Below are 22,049 nucleotides of genomic sequence, written 5' to 3' on the forward strand. Positions count from 1 at the left end.
ACGGTTAATACAAGGCCGTATCCAGGGGGTGGGGTTAGGGAGTTTGAGCCCCCCCCCCGAAAATTTTGTTCGGCTCGTAAAAACGTAACAAAAATGAATATAAATAAATTATTGATACATTTTTTGAATTTTTTGTTGTAGCCCCCCCCCCTCCTTTCGAAAAACATTCCTGGATACGGTCTTGAGTTAATGTATTATTTTTTCTGGATAATTTGGCTGGGGTAATTCAAAATGTGTTATATGACACTTTTTGTAAAAAAAAAATGATGTTTTGCCTGTTGAAACAAAGCAAGTTGTGTTGATCGACCTACTTTGTTCGGGGGGGGGGGACAGTTCGGGGTTGGTAGATAGTTCAGCAAAGTAACTTTTTTTCTCTATTATATTTCATTCAGTTTTCAAGTTATTTTGATGTTGCTGCTTTTTCCCCAAAAATGTGCTAAATCTGCTTTTCTAAAATAATGAAATATTTGGTAGTTGGTCGTTAGTTGGTAGATTTTGATATCAGAAGTGTTTTTTTCCAGATTCTTGAGGCCTAAAAATAATGGTCCTTGTTAACAAACGAAAAAAAATACATCTTTTTCAGTTTCTCCGCTCTGAAATTTATGTTGTATAACTTGGTCTCTTTTGAATCGCCACTTAGATTTTGATATATGGTTTTATCATTTCACCATTTCATATATCTTAGACCAGATACGCATAAACTCTTTTAGAGTCATGGAAAATCAATTGATTTCTTAATCCCTTAATAGTTAACTATACTACTATTATTCTAATGACTTATCATCCGCCTTATTAGGTCAGTCCTGGAGAATATGGTGGCAATTTGAATATTTTCCTTTGAAATCTTTGTTTTTCTATATTATTCTTTTTCTACCCGACTCGTTAAAGCTGTATTTCGTAAAAGTTTCGATCGTAGCTATTTTTTCAAATTTCATGCACAGAACATAAGTACTCCTATATGGTGATTACATCAACGCCATCTCTCTTTCCGTCATCAGTCCAGAATGGAGTGTGGGCGAAGGATGTGGGCTTTGAGGTTTTTATCATGAGTTAAGGAAATTTCGCTTTAAAAAAGTCTGTATTTTTACTGTGAATGAGATTTTTTTTTACAAAAACAGTAATAACAAACAAATTCAACCCGAAATAGGTTATAGAACAGTTTTTCCCAACCGATTTCGTGCCATATCCTACCTAGGCATTTCTAAAATCCTTATGCTCCCCTCGTAATATTTAATTTTTGCAGCTCAAAATTTTATATGTATTAACCTTAAAAGAACATTAACTAAGTTTTTCTTTCAGGCCTTACTCCTGGCATATTTTATGTCTGTATACACCAATATATAATATTATATTGACAATATATACAATATATAATATTATATTGACAATATATACAATATATAATATTGTATATATATAATATTATATAATATATATAATATAGACAATATATAATATTGTCTATATAAACCCCTTTTATACAATGCTTGATGTTACTGCAATACTATTATGCATTCTTTTTTCCCTTTAAAAACGTGTTTTCTTAAAATTAAGGCTCTAACGTATAGTCAGCCAAACGTTTCACGTCCTGCCAATGACTCACCAAAATATTGCCACGTCCCAGTGGTTGTGTCTGTACCCCACGTTGGAAATAACGGCTCTAGACTTACGCTGTCCAAGGAGACCATGACAGCACAAAAATAAATTATAATAATAAGCCAACAATTAAAAAATTAAAAATAACCATACCAAAGAAAAATAAAAATGAAAGCAAAAATAAAGGATAGTAAAATACTATTACCCCTACTTCTAACACTTCATTGCATCACAAAGCTCCTGACACCAGCACAGTTGCGCACACTCCTCATCCACCCTAACCTAGTCAAAACTTCACTGTTCATCCCCTCCCGTGACGTTCAAATATCCCTTAAATTCTTCTTTATCAGGTACGTATTCAGATCTTTTCAGGGAGGGTGGCGATAAAAAGAAAATAAATTTAGTTTGACAATTTGAATAACAAGTGCCCAGAAATTCAAGAAACTATAGCTCGTTTTTGGGGGGTCAGCCCCTTAGCCCCCTCTTGCGAACATGCATGTTCCTTATAACTCCTTCCCATCTCATTCGGAGACAATCTACTTTTCATATGGCCATGGCTGGACCTCTAATAACATGTATCTTATAATACCTACTTAGCAATAATGTATAAATTGACAATTTTCTAAGCCTTGGAAAAATTTCTTTTTCTAACGCTGACAGCGGTTTGCTTAAAAAAACAATTAGAAGATTATACCAAAATAGTAATAAAATGAGGAAAGTAACAAAACAAAAAGGGACAGTCAAGCATTGGGCAACTAAAACAAACATAGCCGGCTGTTTCAATGTTATAAATCATTTTTCTCAAACAATAGAAATGAAATTCCATTTTAATAGCCAGTCGTAAAATTTTCGGCGACCGGTCAGAAATTTAGCGATTTTTGCCAAGTATGTAGTATAACTCGTGGAGATATTTATGGAGAATTGCGCAAATTGCAATGCTTCAAAAATGGGTTTAATAAGCAAATTTAATTTTATGATTTAACTTCCACATAAATTTTTCAAAACTATTAAAAATTTGGTTTTTCAAATAATAAAATTAGCTTTTTGAGGGGAAAGAAATATTAGATGTACCCAATGTACAAGAAATGTTAGCTATGTGCTATATAGCTAACCTCTACGATGTAAAACAGGGTTATCGGGAGAGGAGGCAATTGGTTCTAGCCCAGTCATCCGCCTTCCTCTAAATTTTCAAGAATTTTACGATTTCTCCTATATTTTCCTATGTTTCTTATGTCTATAGTCTGGTCATTTATATGATTATGGATATAGACTAGTCATGGGATAGTTTTGAGGCAATCCCCTATCCAGCCCCTACCCCCCCCCCCCCCAATTCTCAAGATTGGAACATTTCCTCTTCATTTCCTATGTTACTTATCTATATAATCGGGAACTTTTTTGCGTTTCTTATAACCGCCTCCCCCTCCCTGAAAAGTAGTCTCCCCCTTCCTCCTCCTCCCTCAATACGTGTTGGGAGCACAAGTGTCGGTTTTGTACTGAAATGCAAGTATATACTGTATGTAGACAATGTTAAAATCGCCTTTCTTTCTTTTTTTTATTTTTGCTCGAATAAATTTTCTTTTCAGTGCTACAGAAGATTAAATAGAGATTTACTGGTATTGTGTGGATTTTTCTATTGCTTTCACTTGTATTTTTTGGCAAAAATTTTGGAGCAAAAACGGAGTACGGGCTCCATTTTAATTTACGTGAGGCTTTACCAGGAAATTTATGTCATATTTTTACTTCTTTTTAACAAGAAATTTCGTCGTAAGTTCACACAATGGGGGGTGGGGCGGGTATTACATGTTACATTTTTTTTAAAACACATCAAAATATTTTTTATATGCATTTTTGTTACGTTTTTACAAATTAGACAATTTTTTTTTTTGGGGGGGGGGTCAAACCCCGTATGTCTATTTCAACTCTATGCCTCAAAAACTCAGTGCAACATCGCTACTAAGCTCACACAAACAGTCAGTTTGAAAATTTCTCAGCAAAATCCTAAGGAATATACAGAAAATAAAATGGCATTATGCGTTCATTGGAAAACTAAGACTTTGTGTCTGATTACCAAAACAGGTTTCCTGGCCAAGTTAATATTCTTTTTCCCAATATTAGATGAAATAGGAGCAAAAAAAAAATGTAATTATTTTGACCTAGTTTGTAACAATATAATTTAGATTATTATTAGGTTATAATTGTATTACAAATCGTTTGATTATTAAATAATTACTTTGACTTAGGTTGCCCGATGTGGGTTTTGTCGTCCGCATAATTTACCAAGTCAGTCAAATCGTGAAAATATGCCGAAAATTCGTCAGCTTATGAATGGATGCTCCAACAAATTTGTCAACTTAAATGGCAACAAGCCAAGGGCTAACGGTACACCTAATACAACGGAGGGTAAGTATACAGCTTTTTGCAAATCATGTTACTCGAAAACAGGGATCAAGATAGCAAAAGCCCGCTCCGCCATCCTAGTCCCTCCCCGTAATACCTGGATTTTAAATATTTTCATTGTAAGTTCCCTAATACTTTCACAATGTTTTCCTGCTTTAGTAAAAATTTTTACTACCCTCCCCCAAAAGTATTTTGCGTACATGCCAGGTCAGCAGTATCAGAAATAAGAACTTTAACACGCTCATCCGTCGATTGCGATAGGTCATTTTTGCCTTTGGAGGTAGTTTTGTAGTAGCTGTTATCACTAGGAAATGACCTTTTACTATTTTGCTTTGAAGGGAGCTTCTTTTTTTCTTTTTTTTCTTTTTTTTTAGACTGCTTACACAAAGAATAATGATAATTCGTGGATCCATAGACAGTGTTGTGCATGTTTCGCATTGGCGAAACAGTACGCAGGATATTATTTTATTTTTATTTTTTTTTGGGGGGGGGAGATAAAAAAAATGAAAACTTAAATGAGGATTTCCCGGAAAATTCAGGAAAATGTGCGATTTGGAGTAGTGTGCCCACGCCCCTCTGTGTTCCTGGGGCCTATCGCACTAGTTTAACTAAGGTTTGTAAGAATAAAAAGTTGTTTTTGTCTGATGAATTATTTTTAACTGACTAATCATAGACCGTTTAACATTTTTACTGTAATTAATTTACGTTACGGACCAAAAACGCGAAATTACTTTTACACTATTCTCACTAAGCAAAGATTCCATGCCGTATTTTCATCTCAGTATTACGTAAATAAATACATGTTGTCAGAACTAATTTCAGTAATAAGCCTCACTAATGTTGCTACATTCACACTTACCAGCTAAAGATCTCAACTAACCAGGGTTGAGGCTAAGGAAGTGCCAATTTTAAAATTGTCAATGGGAACGCATGTGTTATTTCCCTTTTCATGATCAAACAGTTCGTGGTAACGAACTGTAAGTAAGGAGCGACCCGGCTCAATGGTAACCGAAACTCTAAAAAACGGAATTTTGATACCAATAGATACATCAAAAGAGTCAGATTTTAATTCTGATTTCAAATATATAAGTTTCATCAAGTTCAATCTTAATTATCAAAGGTTACGCGCCTGAGAAAATTTGGCTGATTTTCGAAAAAAGGGGGAAAGACCCCCTAAATGGCATAGAACCTTAATGAAAATCACACCATCATATTCAGCGTATCAGAGAACCCTACTGTAGAGGTTTCAAGCTCCTATCTACAAAAATGTGGAATTTTCCATTTTTTGCCAGAAGATAGATCACGGATGCGTGTTTTTTTTTATTTTTTTTTTTTCCCAGGAGTGATCGTATCGACCCAGTGGTCCTAGAATATCGTGGGAGGGCTCATTGGAACGGAAATTAAAAGTTCTAATGCCCTTTTAAAGTGACAAAAAATAGAGGGCAACTAGGCCCCCTTCCACGCTCATTTTTTTCCCGAAGTCAACCGATCCAAATTTTGAGATAGCCATTTTGTTCAGCATGGTCGAAAATATGATAACTATGTCTTTTAGGATGACTTAATCCCTCGAAGCCAGGGGGAGGGCTGAAAGTTATGAACTTTACCCAATGTTAACATATAGTATCGGTTATTGGGAAGTATACAGACGTTTTCAGGGGGAATTTTTTCTGGTAGTGGGGGGTGGGGGTGGGTTGGGGGTTATATGGGAGGATATTTTCATGAAGGAAGTTTTCATGAGGGAAGAGGCATTTCTATGACGGGGGCACCGGATATTCCATCATTATTTTAAAAAAATCAGAAATTAAATATAAAAAAACAAGTTTTTCAACTGAAAGTAAGGAGCAACATCAAAACTTAAAACGAACAAAAAAATATTAGCTATATGACTGGGTTCACCTTCAAGTCAATGCCTGGCTCTTTAAGCCAAAGATGTTTTAGTACTTTCGTAAGAGCTATTTATTCTAATTAGCGGCCCTTGTGATTAATGAGTCAATTTTAAAGAATTGGAACAAAATCCAAACTTTAGCTTAAAGAGCGAGGTGACTAGGAGGCGACCCCCTAATATACATATTAAAAATATATGAATATAGAAGTTCGTTACGTAAGTTAATTCGTAAGTTACTTATATTTATTACTAATAAAAACGTTCGTAAATACAATTCAACAAATTTCGATAAAGCCATTTAACCAAATAAAAGTAAAATTGATTTTCAATTTTTTTAATTATTTATGTACGGTGAGCCAAAATATAAACCTGCATTGGTTCAAGAACTTTCAAAAATTAAGTAAAAAAAAAAAACAAGTTTTTTTAAACTGAAATTAAGGAACGACGTCAAAACTTAAAACGAAAAGAAATTATTCCGTATATGAAAGGGACTGTCCCCTCCTCAACGCCTCGCTCTTTACGCTAAAGTTTTTATTGTTTTAAAAAATAAAGTTTTGAGAAAGAGTAAAACATTATCGTAAAGAGCGAGGCGTTGAGGAGGGGACAGCCCCTTTCATATACGGAATAATTTGTGTTAGTTTTAACGTCGTTTCTTACTTTCAGTTAAAAAACAACTTTTTTTATTTTTATTTCATCCATACACAGGAGCAAGAAGCAATATGGTAGAGCTTGCATGGTTAGCGCCCTCAGCCATGCTGCTCAAGAGTCAGTCAAGATATTAAAGCTCTTTCACACTGACATTCCGTAACATAAGCTGCTAAAGGCATAAACGTCAAATGGTGTAGGATAGGTCAGTTAAAAATAACTTTATCCAATCAAGATCAGGTTTATATTCTTATGAACCTTAAGTAAACCAATATGGTAGACCAACTCAGCCAATGTGTAGGTATTATGGTTCAATATCACTAAATTATTCGCAAAAACTTTCTACATTCTTTGGAGTCGTAGGGGTATGAGTTCGTATCTCACGCTCTTTACATAAAGAAAGAAAACGATCAAAAATTGGGTTTTTAAAGGCCAAATGAAAATACCGAGGAAACACACAAAGCGAATATTTCGAGAGAAGAACTGTCTCTGTTTTTCAGCGCGAACAAAATAAGATAATCAAGGGAATTGCCGAAGAAAAAAAACACAAAAGCTTAACGCGGAAAGTTAACAAAACCAATTAAAACCAATGAAAAAAACAACAAAAAATTAAAAGATAAATAAAATTCAATAAAAGACAAAATTATAAGAATTAAAATCAAATACCTAACAACCATAAAGTGAGTCATTCGCCAATATCCACGCTTTGCACAAAATCCAAAATATCTGAACTGCCATATTGGCGAATGACTCACTTTATGGTTGTTAGGTATTTGATTTTAATTCTTATAATTTTTGTATTGTATTGAATTTTATTTATCTTTGATTTTTTTGGCTTCTTTTCATTGGTTTTGTTGCCTTTCCGCGTTTGTTTTTTGGTTTTTCCTTTGACATTTCCTTGATTATAGTATTTGGTTCGTGCTGAAGAAGCTGAAGAGGCGGTTGCTCTCTCGAAATAGTCGCATTTTCTGTTTCTCCAGTATTTTCGTTTGGCCTTTAAAAACCCCTTTTTTGATCGTTTTCTTTCTTTATGCTATGATAAGCCAATGTGGCTTAAGAAATTATCCTAGCTCCTTACTTATGCTATATTCACAAAAGGTTCATCAAAGTGTAATGTTTTAGTCTTATAGACATAGTAATCCCTTAAGTTTTGAGCCAATCAAATGAAATCGAATAAAGTGCTGCAGTATTGATACTTTTAGTTTTGAAAATTTTCCAGCCTAACCTATTGCTTGTAGATTTTTTTTTTCTGAATGACATCTTTCCCTAACGTTTCTATAAATTTAATTCTATGCCACACTTATCTCAAATTACCTAGAAATTAACGTAGTAACCTTTATTGGACTAGATAACCTTTGTTTGAAAGATTGCTGCTAAAGCTAATAAAAATAAGAATTAATTATACTGCTTCTGTAAAACTAACAATTTGAAAGGAGATTTTAAGATAAGGAATTTTTGGTGTGGCAACTGACTTTTAGTTTTTGTCTTTTTTCTACAAACATATTAAAGAATAGAAAGCAAAATATTTACAATTTTAATAGAATGGAGTATTCTGAGCTAAGAAATTTGAAAATAAAATGGATACATAATCCGTATCACGCCAAAGGTCATATCGGATACTTTCACAGTTTTGATCAAGGTCGTATCCAGGAATGGGGGGGGGGCTACCGGGCTTGAACAACCCCTAAATTTTGGCCTGACTCTTAAAAATGTAACAAAAATACATATGAATACATTTTCGATGTGTTCTTAAAAATGTTTTCGTATACCCCATCCCCAAAAAATACCCCGGACAAAAATCCTGAATACGTCCTTCCGTCTGATATAGTTGTCAAAACCGATGGATAAGTTATTCCCTAAGGAAGGGGCAGCAGGACAGTGCAAATCAGGACGATCAATTTGTGACTGAGCACACGTTACCCTCATGATTTTCGTTTTTAGAACTGAACCTAGGTACTGTCGTCCGCATGCTTTCGGTGTTGGACCAAAATAATTGATATCAAGCGTATACGCCTAGAGATTGAATAATCTGTCACGGACTTTTCTACTTTTTGTGTTACTTGGATGCTATCCCTGCCTTAGAATACGCCTCTATCTGAGATTGGGTTCTGTGTATGTGTATGTCATCTAAGAGTAAGTTCTCCTACATTCAATTCAAAGGTTTTCGTAAGATGAAATTAAATGGGAGGGGGGATCTCAATGCATTAGATCATATGGGAACCTACCCAGGGACAGACATTTATTGACCATGCGAGAAAATGACGTTTCTTGTTGCTCAAGATGGGGGACTGAAAATTCTCCTAAATTAGTTATTTGGCTATGGAGATTTCAATGGCGGAGTTTCGTTTTGGTTTGACACCAGTTATGTGGGTTCTTAAGCTGTTTTTCAAAATTCCCATAAACAGTGTCGTTGTTGAGGGGGGGGGGGGATAATGGGGATCAATTGCCCCCAATAATGTGGGGAAAAACAATGATTTATTCAGTAGCGTTAAAACTATTTAAAAGATCGTTGTAAGTGTCAAATTTGATCTTTGCTTTGAATAGATAGTTAAAAAAAATCCTTGCTTATTAACGCAAGGAAAACGAGGAAGACAGGGTTCCATTACACTCCATAATATGTTCCACATTCATGTTTTCCCAAGTGTACTGCCTCTGAAACCTTATTATCGAGTAAAAATTTGAGCCTTTTTCGCCACATTTGCTCCTGTCAGTTTTTTTCCTGATATTTAAGGTGTTTATTCCTCTAAAATCTATCAGTTCAAGATTAGATTTCATTGTTTTAACTTTCAAAAGTAGAAATGAACACACCCTCTACACTTCCAAGTAGGATAGGAATGGAATTATTGAAGAATAAGAAGGTAGATATACAGTAAATATAGTTTCATGAAGCAAAAAGAAATCATTGAGAAAAAATAAGACTTAATGCTTTCTATAACAATATTCGTACTATAGCTAGATAAGTCAAATCGGTTGTAGTTTGGTCATGTAGTTTGGTAAAGATCCACTTCAAGAACCATTTAATTATTTTAATTTTTATTTTTAGTATTTAATTGAAACTCTGATTCTCTTATTTGTCATTGAAATGCCTAATAAGCGCTGATAACGTCCTATTCCTTACGTTTCGGATTCACATACTAACCAATTAAAGTGAATCTGACTTTATGTATAATACCATACTGACTTCTTGCTATTTTCACTTTTATAAATATTTATTTTAACCAGCTCGAAAAAATTGACAATTATGTGCTAAGAATTATGACTAAAATTAGTTGTATTTCACACAACACCAGCACTACTTGTGGGACATTTATCTCTGCATCATCATGCTCTACAAAATGTCTGCTGAGAATCGAATAAAGTAAATTTAAACTAAATAGGTATATTTTTCTCACAAGTTAGAAATTTTATATGCACGGATAAGCGGTACCCAAGGGCGGATCCAGGATTTTTTTTTCGGGGGGGGGGGGTACTAATTGTTGACTCAGTTTTCGAATAATTTTACTGATTTTTACCTAGGTTTTATTAATCTTCGACTTATTTTTAACTCGGTCAAAAATTTCGGGGGGAGGGGGGGGGGGTTCAAACCGGGTAACCCCCCACCCCCTGGATACGGCCTTGGCGGTATCAACCCGTTCTCTTTTTCTACTGTTATCAGTTTTATCATGCAGCAGTAGGAAACCGAGCTTTGCTTGTGAAGAGAATTTTAGACATTAGGCGATATTCAGTGTAACCCCCTCACGGAAATGTACACCCCCCATACCCTAGTTTACACAAGAAGAACTTTTGTGTATTTTTCATACAATTCATGTTTTAAAACAAAGATACAAAGGGAAGGTAATTTTTCAACCTCTAGGAGTCAATTTTCCCTTCTAATTGGCATTCCTGGCAATTTTCATTTAATTTAAGGTTTCTGCCGCAATGATATCAAGAATTGGTCAGCTTGTTAGATATGACAATTCAAGAATTATTAGATATTCTTTGTCAAATAATACTCAACGGATAAGTCATTAATTCTAACTTTATTTTTCAAATACTTTCAAATTTGAAGTACGGTCACTATTTCAAAGTGGGGAATATGTCACAACATAATGTTACACAGTCTGTGGAATACTTTTACTTATCCTGTATCTTTGCTTAGACAGCGCTATTACGCTGCCTATGATTCCTGTTTTGGCTTTATGTGGCACGCTGATATTAATGATATTTATTAAAATAAATCCGTGAACCGACAAAAAAAAATCAATTTAATAAAAAACCATAAATAATACTTCAATTATTCATATACTGAAATTTTAGTACAATAAATTAAATCTTACGGAATCGAAATCCATACAAAATTAAGAGCAACTGAACAGCGCAATACCCGAGGCTATTAGAATAGAGCTTGGCTCAGTTATGAAATTGAGCATCCTGTGCTGGTCGGGGGGATTGGGGAAAGTGGAGGAGGGATATGTACTATAGCATTAGTGGTGAATCTGGCTGAAAAAAGCCGAGTGTATACGACATTCACCTTCGCCCACCCGAAAGCTTGTTTACGCTATACTACTGTCGTCTGTAGCAGCTCACTGCTGACAATTGTAGTAAAATCCAAGCACAAACACTTATATTTATGATTGTTTAATGTGTTTTTATTGTTTATAATGAATTGCGTAATGATTTGAAACTCACCAAGTAGCATGTTTGTCAAATAGTCACTTTTCTTTACTACTGCTTGAATAGCACCTGCTTCAATAGCACCACCTCTTGCCCCCCTCCAATAAAAATACTGTAGCTACCTCCCTGCCCATAAATCTGTTTTCACAATAAAATTCTACCATTAAGATTAGTCGAAATCACTAGGTATAGTTTCAAATGGCGATTCTTCCGCATTTGACAGTTTTTTTTGTTTTGTTTTTTCAATACGGCACGCTTTTGTGAGTTTTAGGCTACTATAAACTGGAGTTTGTTCTTTACTAGGTTGCAGAATAAGCTGCAACAATGATAATGTAGACATTAGGATAAAAATAAGTTTATCCATTTATCCCGTAACAAATCTAAATCTTGGACCATGGCCAAAAAAAGGTTAAATAGGTGAGACACGACAAGTTTTTCCGAGGGGGGATAACAGTTCTTTAATAATTTAAATAAGAAGTGCCCATAAACTTTCAAAAATTTGAGTTTTGGGGGAAGCATGAAACCTAGCCCCCCCCCCCCACACGCCTCTCCACGCGTCCTCGAAATAGACTAAAGGTGTATGGGTCACTGCAATTCTTCCCTCGCACAAATTTAGTGACGCAAAAACTGTAAGCTGTAAAAACGATTTACTTTTAAATGCCGTCAGCTTAATTTCTTTTCTTCAATACACTATTGTCAATAAAAATAAACTTTATCGCATTCTTTTCATTTTAATCCTAAAGATTAAGAATTTTCAAGAATTCGGGGTATTCCTAGGAGGTACATCAAAAGATGGCTTTGTTTTCTATCCTAATCTCAGAGGAAAGTATTTTATTGCACCTACAGTCACAAATCCGGCCTTGGTAAGATATTGTTTAATTGGATGCTTAAGGAATGTCAGGTCAAGCTAAATTATGTAACGAAAGGAGTTCATTTTGAGAGGCTCTGTACTTGATGTAGACGACTATAACTCCAGCTACTCGAGCCTCCAGTTCTACGTTCCTGCCTCTGCTTCTAATTCTATAGATATTGCAAATTGCATAAACACAACAGTTAGTATTGGAAATAGTTCATCTTTCGCTTCTCTTCCTCATTCTTGAAATCAGTGGCGGATCCAGGGGGATGAGGGGGCGTGCACCCCCCTAGCGTAGTCTAAAGTAGTGTAATTTACTTAATTAACCAAAATATGCGTTAATTAAAATTGCTCCTAACGCAAGTTTATCGGATCAACCTATTTTGCGCCCCCACCCTAAATTTTTTTATGGGATCAACCTATTTTGCCCCCCCCTAAAAATCCTGGATCCGCCCCTGCTTGAAATCAGGGCTATTAATTTTCAAGGGTCTGAAGTCTGTCAGAGATGTGAAAGGCACTTCTAAAAAAAATGCCTTGTCCTTAGGGCATAAGTACCCCTACCCTATCCTCTTTCCCTATGAAAGTTCGCTATTGAAAGAATCAGCAAAAAATCTCTTGGGTGGGGAGGTTTACAAAAAGGAATTGGTAGGTTTAAAATTAGAATTGGTAGGTGTTATAAAAAATAATATTTCAAGTCCTCTCTAAAGCCCCCCTGTCGTCCCATGAGGGGGGGAGGATACCCTACCATTACATACCTTCGAAAACATAACATTTTTTATTTCAATAAGAAGTTCAGCAGAGTACAAGTACAAGATGGCACATAAGTCACTGTTTACCAAGATGATTTCAGCGCTAACAGTACTTAAATTTAGGTTGAAAAAAGATAAGAAGTATAAGTTGTGTTATAAGCAAGATTTAGATTACCAAATTGGCATTTGTCATTTCAGACTAGAGAGGCTCATTCAGTTTAAAGTTTGCTTTAGCACTGAAATGTGAATGAATGACTTGACTAATTTCTAAGTCAAATACCCAAGTTAAGTAGGAAGTCTCAACTCGAATTTTAGTCGGGCGGCTAAGTAAACCAAACGAAACATGCAAGTGTATGATTTACGTAAAGCCAAGGTTCGACCATTGAGCAAGAGCTTGCTAATCATTTAAGAGGACAATTGCTTGTTTCACACTTTTTTCTTGCGTCAAAAATGGAGACAAAGAAAATGTGCAGCTATGTAAATTCTGAAATGTCGATAGCGAGGTGCAATATTCTAGTTTTTGCACAAGGTGGCGTGGCACCTTTATACGATGCAACGGCACCATCTAAAGAGTGGTTTTCAGGAAGCCCACAAATAATATGCTGGAGGGCAGACTGACTAGTGTCATTAAGCGTAAAAGCATATGTACCTAGTGTATAATGCCCCTTGTTGTCCACGAACGTGGACAACTGGGGATAAGGATGAATTTCAAATTGGCGATGATATTTGCATCATGAGTTATTACACAGGGGATGCCCACTTTATGTCATCTGGCATACATCTCAGAACGCGAAGTGTGTCGCATATTTTCACCACAATTGGCACAGTTTCCTCCACGCTGGAAAAGTTTCCGCCACGCTTAGTACACCTCCACCATGCTTGTCACTCGCCACCTGGTGTACATGATTTATCAGGAGGTAGCTTCTCAACTCCTTATTATATCCCATTTTAGTTAATATTTTCTCCTTTTCTTCTGGATTTCGCTTCACAATAAATAATTTCAAACTATAGCCTGATCCCGGATATAGTTATCAAACAGTTCGTCGTAACGAACTGTAAGTAAGGAGCGACCCAGCTCAATGGTAACCGAAACTCTAGAAAACGGGTTTTTGATACTAAGATATAGATCCAAAGAATAGAATTTTAATTCTGATCTCAAATATATAAGTTTCATCAAGTATAATATTACTCGTCAAAAGTGAAGGAGCTTATAAAATTTTGCTGATCTCTGTACACAGGGGGAAAGACCCTCAAAGGATAATATAGCATAAATGAAAATCATACCATCATATTCAGCGTATCAGATAACCCTACTGTATAGGTTTCAAGCTCCTATCTACAAAAATGTGGAATTTTGCATTTTTTTTGCCAGAAGAAAGATCACGGATGCGTGTTTATTTATTTTTTTTTTCCAGGGGTGATTGTATCAACCCAGTGGTCCTAGAATATTGTGGGAGGACTCATTGGAACGGAAATTAAAAGTTTTAGTGCCCTTTTGAAGTGATCAAGAAAATGGAGGGCAACTAGGCCCCCTCCTACGCTCATTTTTTTCCCAAAGTCACCTGATCAAAATTTTGAGATAGCCATTTTGTTCAGCATGGTTGAAAATATGATAACTATGTCCTTTAGGATGCCCCGAAGTCCCTGGGGGGAGGGATTAAAGTTATGAACTTTACCCAATGTTAACATATAGTATTGGTTATTAGGAAGCATACAGACGTTTTCAGGGGGATTTTTTTCTGATAGTAGGGGGGTGGGTGGGTCTGGGGTTATTTGGGAAAATCTTTCTATGAAGGAAGTTTTCATGGGGGAAGGGACATTGCTATGAAGGGGGTGCCGGATTTCCCAGCATTATTAAAAAAAAGATAAGAAATTAAATATAAAAAAACAAGTTTTCCAACTGAAAATAAGGAGTAACATCAAAACTTAAAACGAACAGAAAATATTACGTGTCTGATTGGGTTCATCCCCTAGTCAATACCTCGCTCTTTAAGCCAAAGATTTTTTAGTACTTTCATAAGAGTTATTTATTCTAAATAGCGGCCTTTGTGATTAAGGGGTAATTTTTAAAGAATTGGAACAAAATTCGAGATTTAGCGTAAAGAGCGAGGTATTGACTAGGGGGCAAGCCCCCTAATATACGTATTAAAAACATACGATCATAGAAGCTCGTTACGCAAGTTAGTTCGTGAGTTACTTATGTTTATTATTAATAAAAACGTTTGTAAATAAAATTAAACAAGTTTCGAGAAAGCCATTTAACCAAATAAAAGTAAAATTAATGTGCAAATTTTTTTTTGATTATTCATGTACGGTGAACCAAAATCAAAACCTGCATTAATTCAAAAACGTTCAAAAATTAAATAAAAAAAACAAGTTTTTTTTTAATTGAAAGTAAGGAACGACGTTAAAACTTAAAACAAACATAAATTATTCCGTATATGAAAGGAACTATCTCCTCCTCAACGCCTCACTCTTTACGCTAAAGTTTGACTTTCTCACAACTCTTATTTTTTTTAAGCAATAAAAACTTAAGCGTGAAGATTGAGGCGTAGAGGAGGGGACAGCCCCTTTCATATACGGAATAATTTCTGTTCGTTTTAAGTTTTAACGTCGTTCCTTACTTTCAGTTGAAAAAAACTTGTTTTTTTTATTTGATTTTAATAAAGAAACTCAAAGAGTAACTTTTGGGTGGATAAGGGGTTAGCTCTCTGGTAATGCGCAACACTAGCACTATTAAAAAACAATTATTTGCAGTGTTTGCTGTAAAACTCTTTTTATGTTAATGAAGATAACACTAACCATACTCATTTTATTGTCTAATAAATATTTAATGTGGAATATTTAGTTTTGATTTAAAAATTCTTAAGAGTTAAGTATTTGAAATGTTAAAATAACTCTTAAAATATTAGTATTAATAAAAATAAGTTATATTCTTCTTGGATAATTCAACATGTAACTTAATGGTACAGCTTTGAAGATGTTAAGATATGAACTTTGTACCAGTTGGATAGTTTTACTTTATCTATTATTTAATAGTTAATAAAGTTATTATTTATTTATTTATTATTGTATCTGTGCCATTTTTTCTCAGGTTGCCAACGCAAAGTTAAATCTTCAACTTTTTGTGTTATCAGAAGCCTGTAATAATGCAATTCATTTCAAAGTTCATCATACTGATTACGTGATTTTCATTACATTTCAATACAGTGGCTTTGACTTACGTTTCAATTTTCGTTTAATGTTTTAAAAGTTGATTCATTTATCAGCAGACAAGATTTTGCCCGAAGAAAAGCAACTTTTAAATAAGTTTGATTTTGAATTTCATTTCTCAATCAGTTATCTCATCATTGGCATGACATGGGATGTATTCCAGGGTGACAACCGTAGTAACCTTACTTTAACTACAAAAATTACTTGAAGTTAACATCCACTGGGAACGGTTGTGAATTAACTATATGCTTATTAGGTTTGTTAGGCAGTGGCTCTAGCCTCTCTTGCGCCCGATGCAAAATCTGGATTAGCACCACCCCCATGTCTGCAATAAAATTTGCAGGCCAAATTAAAAAAAAAATCATTTATTAACGAAATTATATTCAACTTATAAGTTGATCAATAATTTATTTTTAAGTTTATTACTTAAATTGTTTTTTCAATTATTAGTAATTTTTAATTTAATTATCTTAATTATATAATTGTTATTATTTAACTATTTGTTGCTTTTTATTTATTTTTATTTATTAATTAGTTAATAATTTATTGATTATTTTCATTTATTACCTGCCCCTAGTTTAATAAAAATAAATTTTCAAAAATTAACCGATAGATTGTTTATTTGGAATTTTGCGCCTCTAAGATATTTGCACCAAGGGCAAGTACCCACTCTGCCCCCCCTAAAACCGCTTCTTTTGTAAGAGTATAATCTACTTTTTACTCTTTCATTATAATTCAGTCTAATAATACTTTCAGTATTTTTCACACTAAGTGAAGTACTAGTCGTGATAATGATGAACAGTTACTTCACTAAAGATGTCCTTTAACTATCTTCAGTAAAAGTTACTAAAAAGTAAATTCAACCTCAGTTGGAATTAAAAAATTATTTTTCACAACTTATAGTTACTTTTTGATAAACCTGGAATACAGCCATGTTCTACCACTGATAGTTTGTTAAACTTTTCAAATCTAGTAATAAAACTAGCGAAAAATTTGCCTAAAAAAGGCAGGGATTAACCCAATTTTGATTTGCTATGCAAAATGTTTATTTATTTGAGTAATAATTTATTTAAAATTGTTTTTATTTCAAAATATTTATTTTATTTCTTATAATGTTTATTTTATTTCAACCTTTTTATTTATTTACTTCATATTTGTTTCAATATATATATCTCCAAAATTAATTTGTTTTTATTTCAAAAATATTTATTTCCTAAGCTAAATAACAGAAGATGTTTGGTAAGCTAGACAGGACTATTTTTTGTTTATCTCCAAGGCTCAAAATTCCAAAACAAAGCAAAATCCTTTAATTAATCTTCATTTATGACTAGAGAATTTTAAATATCTAGTATTTTTGTGAAATTTATCAGTGTCTATTAAAAGGATTTTATCCCTATTTGAACTTTTATTTATTGTTAGGGAATTCTCTATTTTTATTTACAAAAAGAATGGTAATCTAATAGCAATTGTTGGTCTTGATTGTTTATCTGCACGTCATATAAGCTAATCTTTTATTTTTATTACTTTAATTAAGTTATAAATATTAAAGAAAGCTTGAGCTTAGAGACCAGAAAAAAAAACACCTTTACTGTCTTTTAGGTCTAGCTTTACTCTAAAAAAGCTTAGGCCTAGTTTAGGAAAAGCTTAGGTCTAGTTTAGAAAAGCTGCAAGAACAGCACACTAGTAATTTAGCGGTTGTTTTGTGTAGATTTCACTCGGAGGGGAATCGGTGACGTATTTCTTAGTGGAATACGAGTGCTGCAAATAAACACTTTTTATAATAATTCTGAAGAATTGTTCGATTTCTGCTCTTACTTCATTTTAATAACTTAATTTTAGACAGGCAGTTACCCTTCCGTGCCCCAAACTACATCTATGCGTCAAAAAACTATTTATTTAGTGGCCTGTTTACACTCTGGTCACTGAGGGTTCCCTCTTAAATTTGGTCTAGAAAACTGACCGAATTTGACAAATTTGGGCGTTAGAACACATTTAAAAAAAAAATATATAAATACTGGAAAAAAGAAAGAAAAGAAGACGGGGTTAAAAACACGCTACCTGTGCTTAAAACCATCTTTATTCTCTATTTCCCGAATTTATATTATTCTCTTTTATATATTCTCTTTTTTTATTCTTATTTATAACTCTCTATTTATATTATTCTATTTTAAGTCTCTTATTCTCTATTTCCCGAAACCGAAACAGTGTTGGTACTTTTAAAATCTACAATGTATATAAAGTGATACTGTATTACTTTTTCGAAAAACATAAGAAAAATAACTCGGTCTAAATTGTTACTTCTAATATACAGTGTGTATACAGTGTGTGTATTTCTAATATACAGTGTCTAATAACAGAACGACTTTTGTTTACGACATATTCGATACAAGACAAATTTAACTCTACGTTTGTTACCGAGTTATTGCCAGGTAAACACTTTACAAATAATTGCAAGACTACGTCACTCCATTGTATTGTTATTTACAATCGATGTGTAACTACTTCTTTAAAGACAAATGTTTCTACTCTAAAATAAGTAAAAAAAACACATTTTTTGGGACAAATCTTCCATATTATTTGAAAGTTTGGACTATATACTTCCATGACCTTTACAATTGAGTATTATACCTCTCCTCCAAATTTAGAATTTGTACTCACCCTCTGTTATAAAATCGTGCTTACAGTCCGCGGTGGCAATAACTGCCTTAGTACGCAGGAGATCGTGGTTGAAGTCCTTCTGATGGCAGGATTTCATGGCAAATCTCCATTGTTATTATAATTATGGTAACAATTCAACTATTCAACCATGGCTTATTGCCAAGCCCACGTTCGACATAAAAAGCTTCTTCTTGATGTTTGCTCACCTTAAGATGAGCGAGATATATAATCAGCTATTTTCAACACACAACTGATGAAGTAGTTAAACAGAAAAAGCGCCGACTGTGCAAATCAAAATAAAAAGTCGCAATAAAATCAGTCGGCTAAATTTTAGAATATTTTTAATATAGTCATTAAATAATTTTCATACATTAGCATAGAAAGTTGTAAAAGATCTGGTAGTTTTTTTTTGCACTGCTCTCTGAAACTTATTGTGCCATGCGCAAAGCTCAAAATAGAGTTTCTTTTTAATTGTATTATTGTCATAATTATATCGTATTTCTTTCTAGGTGAGTTATACATCAAACCCTTGAATATTGAAGGAAGAGTTTCAATGCAGTCTGTTGCTACTAGAAAATATTTATGTTTCAGTCGGAAGGGGCGGCCAGAATTAAAGGTACAATCAAATTTTTTCAGTTATCCACCGTTGTCTGGAATTTGCCAAACTCCCTCTACTATTTTGCAAAATTATAATTTTGTGGATTTTTATCTTCGTACTAGAGTTGCCACTTAGGCTGGTATGAAGAGGGAGGAAAGGATTCAGGCCTGTTACCACCACCCCTCATAAGGAGTCTAACAATTTCAAAGTTCCCCCTTCCCATATCCCTCGGTACCTATGATGACGTCTAGCTGACAACTCTGACTAAAGTATGGCCAGAGAACCTTACTGAATTTTGCAATTCTCTGTTAGTTGGTTTCTAGCGAAATTTTTGCCTACACTGTGTCTGCCTAAGGATAAAGAAAAAATTAAACCTAAAAATTCCCAGCGTTAATCAATCGACAGATCAGGGATGATGGCCATATATAGCTCACCCCCTTCCCCCTCCCCCAAAAAAAGAAGAAGAGAAAAACTCTGGTAAAACAGCTCGATTGGAGTACAGGGCTGATGGCCACACGCGGTTAATCAATCCAATAACTCATCCAAACTAATTCGCAATTAGCACTGGTCTCACACATTCTCAACAGACTTTAAAACTTTTAAAACAAATCACCAAAATATTCCAAGTAAGAAAAAGAAATCTCATATTCAAAATTTGAACTTAAAACTTTGATATTCGAGTGCTTAGAATCAAAAGAGTTTAAACGACAAATCAAGAGCCATGGCAAAATAGCTCGAATTGTAATACAGGAATGGTGACCACAAGCAGTTCACCACAAATAAAAAACAAATAACTTAGAGACAAGAGACTGGTCTTTATATAATCCTCTCTCGCCTAACTTCTAAATGGAAGATAAAAATCCTTTAACATCATTGTCGGAACGTAAACCCAACCCTTTTGAAGATTCCCATGTTTTTTTGGGGGCTGATCCGTTTGCTTAATCGAAAATCAATGTTAAAGCATATAGGCCTCTTTATATTGTCAAAGCCGGAGGGTGAATTATTCAAATAGAAGCATTACATCGGCATACCAATATCAACTATGATAAACCACTTAAGCATAGACAGTTATAAGTTTGCATAAAACCATATAAATGACTTAGACTAATGCAATATCTCCATTTGAAGCATCTTGAGTCAACACCAATTCACATTCATTTCAATCAAATGCCCTTTTGCTGGTTGCCGCCTATACAACAGATCCATAATTTCTGATAGGACATATAAATTGCCAATGTCGCTAAATATTTCTTCCCAAATGGAACTTTTTCATACTGCCTCTAAGGCTCGGCCGCCACTCCTTGGAATATTCCTCAAGATATCGGGATAACAAGGTCTCGGGAAAAGCATATATTGAAGATAATGGGTACCTCATGGACAAAATAAGGAAAATTATGATGAAGAAAAGATAGGGATAGTTCAAGCCAGTGAAAAAAGAAGGGTAAATAACAAGGCCGAATCCAGGGGGGGGGGCTGACCCGGTTTGAACCCCCCCCCCCAAAAAAAATTTTTTGACCGACTCGAAAATAAGTCGAAAATTAGTAAAACCTAGGTAAAAATCAGTAAAATTAGTCGAAAACTGAGTCAAAAATTAGTAACCCCCCCCCAAAAGTAAAAAATTAGTAACCCCCCCCCCCCTGAACAAAAATCCTGGATACGGCCCTGGTAAATATGCTGATATTTTGGTCGAGACCTTCACTTCGCGCTCCTCAAAAATATTCAGGTAAAAGACCTAATTACAAAATGAAAACAAAACGAGCCTCATAGAAACTGTCACTAATATTTATGGGAAAAATCATCAACTCCGTCAATCAATTGGCGTTTCTTGGATTTTTTTTTAGTGCAATAATAAGGTGACATTAATGTAATTATTGTAGTTGGCAAAATTAGTGCAGTATTAAGTTGTCTGATCTCAATTCTGAAAATAAAACACAATTTCAAAGTTTGGAAAAAGTACAAAGATACGCTAGGCGTTAAATGGCGTAGGGGATTCTTTCTTCACACTAGCGCCAGTTCCCACTCTAATAGATTACTCATAGCCTTTGGTATATAAATAAAACGTTATCCTATATATATATATATATATACATATATATATATATATATATATATATATATATATATATATATATATATATATATATATATATATATATATATATATATATATATATATATATATATATATATATATATATATATATATATATATATATATATATATATATATATATATATATATAAATTATAATGCAATATTTCCATTTGAAATATCTTTGCTAAACACCAATTCATTTCAATCAAAAACCCTTTTTCTGAGTTTATACAGGATATGTATAGGTTACATAAGTAGCCGGAGTCGCTAAATCTTCCTACTAAAATGGAGTTCTTTCATATTACCTCTAAGGCAGGACACTCCCTCCAAAACCTCGGAATTTAAGTCATGAGTTTATAATCTTTAGAAAAAAAATATCTGAAGGGATATTTGTTTTCTTAATAGACCGTAAACTTGCCCAATATGTGGTGTTTTGGAGGATGGACTAGGTCATTTTCTATTCAGGTATAATGAACTTGTGAATTTAAGGGGATATTTGTTTAATCGTGCTGAAGAGCTGCTACTAGGCTGTGACAGATCCAGGATTTTTTTTTATGGGGGGGGGGGGGGGGGAGGCAAAACAGGTTTATCCGAAAAACTAGCGTTAGGAGCAAGTTTAATTAACCCAAACTTGCGTTAATTAAGTAAATTACACTACTTTAGACTATGTTAGGGGGAGGCGCACGCCCCCTTGCCCCTCTTCTGGA

General features: G+C 34.1%; 1 protein-coding gene across 2 annotated transcripts in view; it reads left to right on the forward strand.

Moving 5' to 3' along the window:
• The window catches only part of LOC148952854 (uncharacterized), a 70,818-nt gene that overhangs the window by 42,600 nt on the left and 6,169 nt on the right, over positions 1-22,049 (forward strand). For both annotated transcript variants that reach the window (XM_089087448.1, XM_089087449.1), the window contains exons 3-4: positions 3,837-3,996; positions 19,159-19,265. In XM_089087448.1, the coding sequence (XP_088943574.1) occupies positions 3,837-3,996; positions 19,159-19,265 (267 nt within the window). The remainder of the gene's footprint in view (positions 1-3,836; positions 3,997-19,158; positions 19,266-22,049) is intronic.

The sequence above is a fragment of the Artemia sp. Qi Xiang Cuo genome, chromosome 4 (genome assembly GCF_049724085.1).
Source record: "Artemia sp. Qi Xiang Cuo chromosome 4, ASM4972408v1, whole genome shotgun sequence".
Classification (NCBI taxonomy): Eukaryota; Metazoa; Arthropoda; class Branchiopoda; order Anostraca; family Artemiidae; genus Artemia; species Artemia sp. Qi Xiang Cuo.